Source organism: Tarenaya hassleriana, unplaced genomic scaffold (assembly GCF_000463585.1).
Source record: "Tarenaya hassleriana unplaced genomic scaffold, ASM46358v1 Cleome60, whole genome shotgun sequence".
Classification (NCBI taxonomy): Eukaryota; Viridiplantae; Streptophyta; class Magnoliopsida; order Brassicales; family Cleomaceae; genus Tarenaya; species Tarenaya hassleriana.
The window spans coordinates 401,343-411,603 of NW_010968506.1; the positions used below are offsets into that span (position 1 = coordinate 401,343).

General features: G+C 36.9%; 1 protein-coding gene across 1 annotated transcript; it reads right to left on the minus strand.

Annotated features, from left to right (window-relative positions):
* Positions 1 to 3,287: 3,287 nt before the first annotated feature.
* On the minus strand, positions 3,288 to 9,809 carry LOC104799758 (kinesin-like protein KIN-5C). Its single transcript, XM_010522401.1, has 23 exons — positions 9,555 to 9,809; positions 9,301 to 9,430; positions 8,471 to 8,629; positions 8,039 to 8,388; positions 7,819 to 7,957; positions 7,606 to 7,703; positions 7,365 to 7,521; positions 7,225 to 7,294; positions 7,035 to 7,111; positions 6,855 to 6,908; positions 6,659 to 6,739; positions 6,470 to 6,581; positions 6,305 to 6,391; positions 6,052 to 6,227; positions 5,701 to 5,862; positions 5,463 to 5,570; positions 5,226 to 5,384; positions 5,066 to 5,149; positions 4,780 to 4,985; positions 4,591 to 4,692; positions 4,285 to 4,394; positions 4,038 to 4,189; positions 3,288 to 3,851 (listed from the first exon to the last, which is right to left on the minus strand). Exons 1-23 carry the CDS (start codon positions 9,611 to 9,613, stop codon positions 3,651 to 3,653), a joined length of 3,033 nt encoding a protein of 1,010 aa, XP_010520703.1. The 5' UTR covers positions 9,614 to 9,809; the 3' UTR covers positions 3,288 to 3,650.
* Positions 9,810 to 10,261: the final 452 nt, after the last annotated feature.

The following is a 10,261-nucleotide window of genomic DNA, read 5'->3' on the forward strand; positions in this document are numbered from 1 at the left end:
TCAACTTCAGCTGCCTTGGCCTCATGTTCCAAAATATTTTATGCATACAAATGGTCTAGTTGAACATGTATGCATGTATGTAAATGTATATGCGCGTGCACGATTAAGAGGAATATTCCTACTCTTTTGCTTATTTTATATTCATATATATATATATACCTTTTTTGTGTGAATCCAAAAATACTTTACACAAATTTTTTCTTTTCCCTTTTTATGGAAAATAAATACCTTAGAATTCCTGGGATTTGCTTGTTAAACAACTCGAATAATGACAGATAAACTCGTAAAACTTTTTCATTTAACTCAAACATATTCATGAGCCATGAATATAACAACAAAAACAATGAGAAACCAAAAAAATCCACTTAATATTAGAAACTGTGTCATCTGTGTTTGATTATGTTATTGTTCACATTTATTCATGGAAGTCATTTCCTTTGATTTGAAGACAAATACTGCAAAAGGCAAGCATCAAAATGTTCAAAGGAGCTAACATTTGAAAAGAGTTTTGTTTCACAAAAATGTAAATCAAACCTAGAGTAGTCCATCCCTTAAAATGTTCATAGAAAGCTCTTGTCATAAGACCCGAGATCGTGGTTTGCCTCACAAACCCTAAATGGTAACCCTCCGAGTCAATTGAGTTTTCGGATGTACTTGCAATAAAACTTTTACCTTATATCATCCCCTAAAGTTGTAGGAATATTCCAAAGTTGATGTAGAGATGAACCCTTTTGCGTCTTGTTTCGGTATATGAACATGGAGACGTATTACAAATCGTTTCCAAATTCTATACATACAAGACATAGAATAATTGAACTGTATGTTAAGGTTAAGATCTAATGCTATTTTTAATGACTTTTTTTTTCTATCGTTATAGTACTTTTATATATTAAAAAAAAAACAAAAGTGTGGAACTTGCTTGTGTTCTTGTTGCCAAAGGTTGCTAAAATGTATGAACAAAACCAGAAAATCTTCATATATAAACTATTAGCAGTGAAGATGGTGGCTCGTGGCTTTGGTTGCTCAGATTGGCGAATTAACATTTAAAGATAACAAGAAGAGTAAGTCATAGAAGTCAGTTATTTATGTTTCGGTTTCCTATAATAGTTTTTTTTTATAATCGAGATGTTCACCTTGGCCTTCGGCCCAAACTACATCTCCTCAAACCGGGGAGCAGCCTTTAGAGTAAGGGTTCAGAGAGCAACACTCTACCTCTCCCTCCCTATCAACTGGTTTCGAACTGATGACTAGGACCCAGAGAACAACACCCTTTCGCCACTCGGTCATCCACTGATAGGTTTTCTATAATAGTTGTTGTTGTGGTTTAACTTTCTATGTAAGAATTTGTATTGTGTAAATATGTATTTAAATATTGTAATAAAAGCATGCTTACAAGATATCAAAATCTGTAAAACTGCCCTCAACTCTTTTCATTTCCGAAACAGAGTACATTGATCAATTTAAAAAACAAAATCAATCAAGGAAAGAAACAAGGATCAAAATGTATATCGGTCAAGGATCAAACACATATCAAAACCCATATATGCCAATGTAACATTAAAGTTTTTTTTCACACGTTGTGCATAGTTTAAGAAAGTTATGTAATGATTTACAGAAATTCCATGAGATTCTCAAAGAATATTGTACAATGGGGGAGTGGAAAACACTTAACACAAGTGGCATTGTGACTCAGATTTCGCATATTTTGCTTCACACTTTTCCTTTGTGATGCTTGAAATCTCATTGCAAATCGTTCAGCATCGGGTCGTTTAAGTACACAAATAGGTGGTAGTAGAGATATAGAAATGTTGCAAGTGGGTATTCAGTGTGCATCAAGTCACATTGATATGTATATATATATAATAAAAAAAATGGAAAAGCCATTAAGCAAGAGGAGCAAAAAACACTAAGTATAAAGAGGGGATTGAATGAACAAACAAAAATTTCGAATTTAGATAATAAAAAAATTTCAACTATTTGACTTGTCTCTGAGATACAATATTTATTATGAAAAAAAAATCGATCTTATGAAAGATGTAGTTGAATCGAATGTTCACTAAACTTACGAATTATAAAAAAAATCAAAAATTCATATATAAATTAACATTCGAATATTGGTGAATTATTTATGTGAAAATTATCTTGATATCATATTTTCGTTTATGCTACTAAAATGGTTATAGAACCAAGTAATATACTTTGAGATTCAAAACATTTGGTTTCGAATTCAAATATCCAAAAAAATTTGGATATCCAACTTGTGTCCTTCCTAATAACATAACAAGCGAGATCAAAATTTGAAATAAGTGGTGCAGGGGATTCCCTTTGAACGAGGATGACTCAGCATAAATAAGGATTTACTTGCATTAGATCTTAACCTTAACATACAGTTCAATTATTCTATGTCTTGTATGTATAGAATTTGGAAACGATTTGTAGTACGTCTCCATGTTCATATACCGAAACAAGACGCAAAAGGGTTCATCTCTACATCAACTTTGGAATATTCCTACAACTTTAGGGGATGATATAAGGTAAAAGTTTTATTGCAAGTACATCCGAAAACTCAATTGACTCGGGGATTCCTATTTACCTTATTCTAAAACTGCGTCCGTCTGATCTCAGCATAAATAAGGATTTTTTCTTTAATCCCCTTTTGATCAAATGAATCATTCATACAATAAAAGTACAGTGTTTCACATCTTGCCCTAACACCATACGTATTCTTCAATCTGGAGTTAAATTATAAATTACCTCTACGGCCCTTTTCAACTGATGCCCGAATCTGTTTGTTTTCCGTTTGGTTTTATTGGGTTTGATCATATCGTTGACTAACGAGGTTTCTCTCTTTCGGGCATTTCATCGAACAGTTTACGAGCGCATCATCATCTTCCCTTGATCTGCAACCCTAATCACCACAAGGCAAGAGTATAATCACCAGTAAAGATCAATCATCAATCCGAAAACACGCAAACATTTTGACTAGACCTCCGGCTTTCGCAAACCCACTAACCATCACACTCGAAGAAGCCGAATCCCTAACATGGCCACAAATTTTTCTAACGTCGAAGATGTCTCTGCAACTAAGAATCGCCGGAGATGTAAACCCTAAACCCTAGTGTAAAACGGAGAGAGAGGGGGGTGTGTGTGTGACGTGAGATTCGGACAGGTTTAGGGCTTTTGTTTGTGGGTGCGAAATCACTGGGTTTGTTTGCATCACCTGAAGGACAAGTGAAAATCTTCACCTTCAAAATGTTATGACGGTTAATCTTTCAGATTCCTCAACATGAAAACCCTGAATCAATTCCAAGTGATGAAATATTGATCTTAAATCATAATACATTACACAATATGTCACGTAAAATCCGGGACAACAACAAGACAAAAATCACAGACAGACACTAGTGGTGTTTACTGTCAGAATCCAACATCAAACTACTTCCCACTTTTTTGGAAACTGCCTCTGTCCTAATCCCAAGATTGGGATTATTCTGATCCCTTCCACCACAAAAAAAAGAGAGCAGAATCCAACCTTTCTTTCTATCTGAATTTCCAGTGTATACAGATAATAGTGATGCTGATACACATGTACTGGCTTTTATGCAACTTTTCCAGGCCAAGATCATGGAACAGAGGGTGTGTTCCTATTCCTAGTTGATCTGTGAGAGAGGAGACCGTGTCAGCTGCGATGGCTTTTGTTCCTTGGCATCAACAAATGATTCATACGAGTTGTTCTCACGGAATTCTACGAGCAATTCCTCCATTGGCATCGCTCTTAGTGATTCAATGGTGGCTTTGCTTGGAACTTCAGGTTCAGCCCTTGTCGGTGTTGTTCCAGTGGGTTCATATTCCTGAGATTCAACAATGAAGCGGTAAAAACATAAAAGTAATGAAGTTGAAAACACTGTAGAATGCAACGAGAACATGTTATAGCAATCCAATAACATGTGTAACTACATCGGACAGATTTTCTAATAATCTATGTTTGAATCACCGTTCATGTTATGATGAGAGTGAGAATCCAAGACAGAACTCACCATGTATCTTTGTTGGAAAGTTTCTTGTGCCTTATCCTCAATGGACACAGTTTGGCAAGAATGATCATGTCTGAAACTTTCCAGGGCCTCTTCATGAGCTCTGACTGTTTCGAAGATTTGGGATACAGAGCCTTGTTGATCTTTTGACACGCCTGAAGCAAAGATCATCGAAACGAATGAAATTAAGAAACGAAGCGTTTATTGTGATGAACAGAAAAATCATATGCCATTTTGAGAGAAGACTCACAATCGATATCCTGGATTATCTCATCGCTGTTCTTGGATACGTCTTGCTCAGCTGCAACCCTTGCAGAGTCCACTTCAGCATCATGCTGCTCATTACTATCACAAGCCATCCTGGCGTAAAGATTTAAATAAAAGTTTATATCGGGTGGCATAATGCCATAACACCATATAATCAGGGAAAAGAACGATGCTCATAATTACAATGCATTGCAGAATAATATCTCAGCTATTTGAAACATGATTGAAGCAATTCTAATGAGCAAAAGCCAGATCTACATAAATATATCTGAAAATATAACCCACTTACGTAACAAGCGAGGAGATTTCTGAAACGTGCTTACTGCTCATCACTTTCACAGATTCATGAGTTATGTTGCAGTGTGTCAAAGCAGATTCTGCGTGACTCACACTAAGGAATAAAGGGACAAAAAGAGAGATCAGACTGAAGAACCAAATGATTATAACACAAGAAACTGTGGAGTATAGCTTATCTTACGATTGCTGAAGCAGTAATTCCATACGACAATGCTTTGCAGCAGAATAATCAGCACCTTCCTTGGCATCATTCTCAGCCTGCATCGAAAATATCTCCCATTTTCTTTTTGCATCAGTAGCCAAATTGCTTAAAGCTGAGACATGTCCATCCATGAAATTTTTGTTGGAAGAGACGGTCTCTCTGAGGTTAAGGAGCCTTGAATCCACCTGTCAAGGAAAACAATATATAGCTCTTTATTTGCATCTTAGGGTGGAAAAAAGAGCAAGAGAGAGAAGCATCAACTAACCAGTTCATTTTGACGACGAATGTGATTGGAAACTAGATTAGTTAACTCGGCTATTAGTGCCTCTCCATCAGATTTTGACTGAGCCTGCACAGAATATGTCCATTGATGATGGGCACAAAGGATTCAATCCAAAAAAGGAAACATGTACAAGAATCGTAACCTGGTAAGCCTTCTGAAAATCGATAATGCTTTTTATTTGAGTTTCATCCGCCTGTATGGCATGATCCTCAGCACTCTTAGACTCTTCCATAAGCTTCTGGAAAAACGTCTTTGTATACTCGGCCACCTCGTGAGTTTTTTCAATCGTTACCTGGAACTTCTGTATATTCAGGAACAAGGGGAAAACAATCAGATATTGATACTATTGAACTTAATGTTTATATATTGAAACACTGACTTGTCTCAGTTCTCTAGCAAAAAGAGCCATTTCACCCTGGTGAGATGAAAGAGCACTCTGCAGTTCGTCAAACAACGTTGATGCTACCCCATCCTCTGATGCAAGAAACTGAAATCCAGGTGTATAAGAACTTGTTACCAGTTCAACAAGGAAGATGATGGTATTTTATGCTACGCTAAAAATGATGATAATAATAATAAACACCACAATAAGAAATGAAAAATACTACTCCACCTACCTCTTCTATAGAATGCGCATTTGAATTTGTCAAAGCTGAAACTTCATCGAGGCAAGCATTCGAGCTTGCCTTATGCAAGCGAACTACATTCTGCACTGCCTCCATGTGAGAACTATATAAAGCCCTTGAAGCTGTAACCTTCTTTTTCATTTCTAAGGCAGCCTGCACAAAACAATTTTGTAAAGAAAAATTACCAGCTAAAGATTTACTGAAACATGTAAAACATCAACATCAACTTTTACTGAAACATGTAAAAGGTTGACCAAAATTGTATGCTCACAGAACTGATTTGTTTAGACAAGAAATTTATTAGTGCACTTCAAATGATCAAAGGAAGAAACTATTTAATACCTTATTGTGTGCCGCTAGAAGAGAATGGCACAGTTTCTCGACACCCTGAAGGTGTACATTTTGTTGTGAAAGGCATGAAGCAACCGTTGTGCACAGATTTCCAATCTGTTCAGATAGTTCCACTTGGTAATTGTTGACCACTTTTCTATTATCAGTACTGAGTTTGTCCTCTCGTCCTATACAGTAAAAATCAAGATCACAAATCATCGATGTTTATGATACCGTACGCATAAGACAACCAAAAAATGCATACCAATTTTTTGGTATAGCAAAGCATTGTCCTTGATAGCTTTCTCCAAGTTGGATTGCAAAACACAAGCTTGCTGAACCAATTCATTTTCTGAAAGACATAAGGAACATTTTAACGAGAAGCGCCACCACTTTGTCAAGTAGCTTAGTTCAGAAATGTCAACAGTACCGGATTTTTTCTGCTCTGATATAATAAAATCTTTCTCCTTCATGGCATACTGGCATTTCTTCAATTCCTCCTCAGTGGTAGCAAGCAATTTGCATGTTTGGTTTAAGGTTTTCTAATATACACAATAGCAGGGTCAGAGAGTATTAAACTTATAAAGCATTAAATCAGTGGAAAGGAAATGGAGAACACCTCAGTGTTATTAAGGTTGTTGGTCAGATCAGAGCACTGTTGAACTTGAGCTACATATTTGTCCTGTAACTCCTCAAGTTGCTACAGTCACAAAAACATATAAACAATTCAGTTCACAAGACATTTGTAGCATTCCTACAACCTAAAAGGGAAAAAAAATGTGCATTTTTATCTCTTAAGGGGCAAAAAAACTAACCTTTTGATAATTCTCAATCTGGATGCCCATTTGCTCAATCTGCTCTGCCATGGCCTAACGATATCACAAAACCGACATTAAAAGCAGAAGAATTAGGACAGGAAAAAGTTCTCCGTTTAGGCCAATAAGCTGGAGACGGCATTCGATCTATCATGTGCGATATGATGACAACTTAAATACCTTTCTTTCACTTTCCTCCTGATAGTACCTCTCCTTTGGGATATAAACACCATTTTTCTCACGTGCGGCATAAACCTCTACACATGCAAGCAAGAAATACGACCGTAATTTTATTATGTGGATCAATTGAAAGTACTATATTATTCCACCTTATACTCTTACCTCCCATAAAAATGAGAGAGCAATTTACCTGCCTTAAGTCGTTCTATCTCACCATAAAGGTCCTTTATTAGAGTAGATTTCATCATTTTCTGGTTAACCTGCACCAGCGCGCAGATTAAGAACCTAAATCCCAAGATCTAAAGTCAAGTCACGAGTAAAAAATTGTACCTCTGGCTTGTTCTTAATATGCTTTGCCCTGTGTGCATAATCCAGAGTGCTCAATGTTTCCTCCAGACAATGAACAGCAGGTGAAACTGTTGCTATTATGCATGTCTTTGTCCTCCCACCAAGTGAATCGCGTAGTAAACGGGTAAGTTTACTATCCCTAAATTTCAGCGAAAGAAATAAAAAATAAGATTAACCTTAATCAAGTGTATTAGATTAATAACTTAAGAAAAAGATCTTGAACCTGTAAGGAATGTGTCCAAGATGCTCAACCAAAGCATTAATAACTCGTCCCAAAGTAAGAAGACTTTTGTTTATTTCACCAGCTTCTCGTGCACGGCCCTTCAACAGGGAAATCTCTCTTGAGTAAACCCGGTATATAGTTTGACAAGAAATACCCAAAACAAGCATATAAAGAGAAAACTCAATGTCAAATGAACAGCAAGAGATTGCTTACATCCCTAGCACCCGAACGTGATATATTTTCTGAGCCTGCTAAGTCAACCAAGTTGAGCTTCCCACATTTGATAAGTTCTTCTCCTTCTGGAGTGGCTTCCTTGATATGTATTGTGATGGAAAAAAGGGAGTGTGATCGACTGCATGTGAAAATCTTCCATCAGATAGAAGAAAACCTTATAACATCGTAGGGGAAGAAAGGAAACATGAAAAAACAATACCTTGATTGTTTATTCAACAATGTTTCTGCAGTTCTTCGCTTTGCAGAACCTCTTTCAAGCAAAGTGAAAATTTCACTAGCACTAGCAACAATTTCTTCTTCCAATCCTCTAACAAGAACTCCACCCTTCCCATCCTCCATAAGAGGTAACTGCTTCTTTTGTTTGTCTTCCAGAGAAACTTTAGAGATTTCTTCAGGAGCAAGCAAATCGGTAATTTCTTCATTGTACAATTCAAGGAAAGTGACCTTAACACTATACTCGGCTTGTTGACCCTCAAGCGTGTCAAAAATTTGCTTCACGGCTCTAGGAATGACACCTGCGCCTGCTGGCAATTCTCCATTAAGTCCGCTCTGTCTCATTTAAGAATGCCAACGAATAAGCTTCAACACTATGGAACAAATTCTTGAAATGATGAAGGATAAACAGACATACCTTAGCCCTTCTACACTCGCCTTCCATCGTATATGTTTTTCCTGTACCAGTCTGGCCGTATGCAAAAATTGTACAGTTAAAACCTTCGAGGACTTCATTAACAATGGGAACGACGGCTTGCTCATATAAATCCTTTTGCTGCGCTGATGGCCCAAACACCTAAGTTCAACATGTAGACATATTCAGCATCTAGGTTCTGAACAAATTCTGCTTTAAATCCAAATATCGTAAAATTAATATCGGAATAAATATTCAAATAGGCTGAAGAAAATAAATCCAAACATTTCACTAAACCACACAAATCCCTGAACTTGTGCTGCAACAAATACCACATTAAATCTGTGTTCTTAAACACATCCTTGCAGGCAACGGATTAAGTGATCCAGCTATTGGTCTAAAGGATTATATATATATATATATGATAAGAAATGAATTACACGGACCTACTTCACCAAAACGTGTGGATTATGCTTATAATATAAAAAAATGTTTGGATTAAGAGAACTGCTCGTTCACCAAAACGTGAAAGCAAATTTGGGGGCAAAATCAAATGTGAGCCAAATTTGTTAGCATGTCCCTTCTTCCCACAGAAGTTGTGGAGACTAATTAAAACAATACATTGGTGAATCCTAATCTAAACCCTGAAACTAGCTGAACAAACACTTCTCGTAATCTCTGCTGCCAATCTTAATGAAGGAACTGGAAGCAACTTTGATAGTTCCGAAGAATCAGATAGAACGAGAAAACCCCAGTTGAGTAAACCACAAACTTTACCTTATCGAAAGTGAATAGAACGAGAAAACCCCAGTTGAGTAAACCACAAACTTTACCTTATCGAAAGTGAAAACCCTATCAATATGCTTCCCAGCTATATTCTGCGATACAGCAACCTCTCTTTGAAAATCATTACACGTAACAACCTGAGGAGCGTTGTTCCTCAACTCCTCCTCGCTAAATGGCCTACAAACAACGTCCAAAAAGCCCAAAAATTCGGAAATTGGATCAGACCCAACATGTTCGCGGACAAAACCTAAGTAAATCCGCACATTTGATACAGAAACTGAATAGATATGTCGAATGGCACCTGCAACGGAGGAGGACTTGAACATTGACGCCCTTCTCTTTGTCTTGTCGACCGGACATCTTGGAGCGGCGGAACGACGGCGAATCCAGTGGAGAGAATTTACCGATCTGATCGCTTCCACTTTTTCTGTGGAATCAAGCTTTTTGGAAAACCTCTCTCCCTCTCTCTCTCTCTCTCACTCTCGCTCTCTCTCTCTCTCTCGCGGAGACGGAATCTTCTTTGTAGAGAGAGAGCGGGATGGGTGTGTGATTTGAATTTTTTCAAGGGACGCTCTCCTCTCTCTCTCCTTTCCATTTTGAAACGATCTGATCACAACGAATTTACCATTTTGCCCCTCCTTTGCGAGGAAGGAAGATGATGACACGACGCCGTTTCCTTCTCGGGAAACAATCAAACATGGGCCTTATTTTCCTCGGCCCATTTCTGAAATTTGTATACTTTTATTACAGCGTTGTGACTTAAAAAAGTCTATGAAACTTGTAAAGAGTTGTTTAGCAGTTCAAGCTATTTGTATAATTATTATGTTTATAAAATTGTTATATTTAATTAGTGAGTGGATAGAGTATTTTTGTTTGTTTTTATATGTAAAAATAATACGCGTTCGTTTATATCTATGATTTTAACCTATTGAACGAAAAATTAATATAATAAAATTTGAACAAATGGTTAATCTCTATTTTATAAGATTGAATTCTTCGAATTAGATT

Bases quoted from the DNA above. Each gene is read 5' to 3' on its own strand.
- LOC104799758 (XM_010522401.1), bottom strand. From the start codon at position 9,613: ATGTCCGGTCGACAAGACAAAGAGAAGGGCGTCAATGTTCAAGTCCTC. The intron at 7,522-7,605 runs GTTCAAGATCTT...GCTGAAATTTAG, and splicing joins CTTGGACACATTCCTTACAG to GGATAGTAAACTTACCCGTT. The intron at 5,863-6,051 runs GTATTAAATAGT...TGTTTTGTGCAG, and splicing joins TTCTAGCGGCACACAATAAG to GCTGCCTTAGAAATGAAAAA.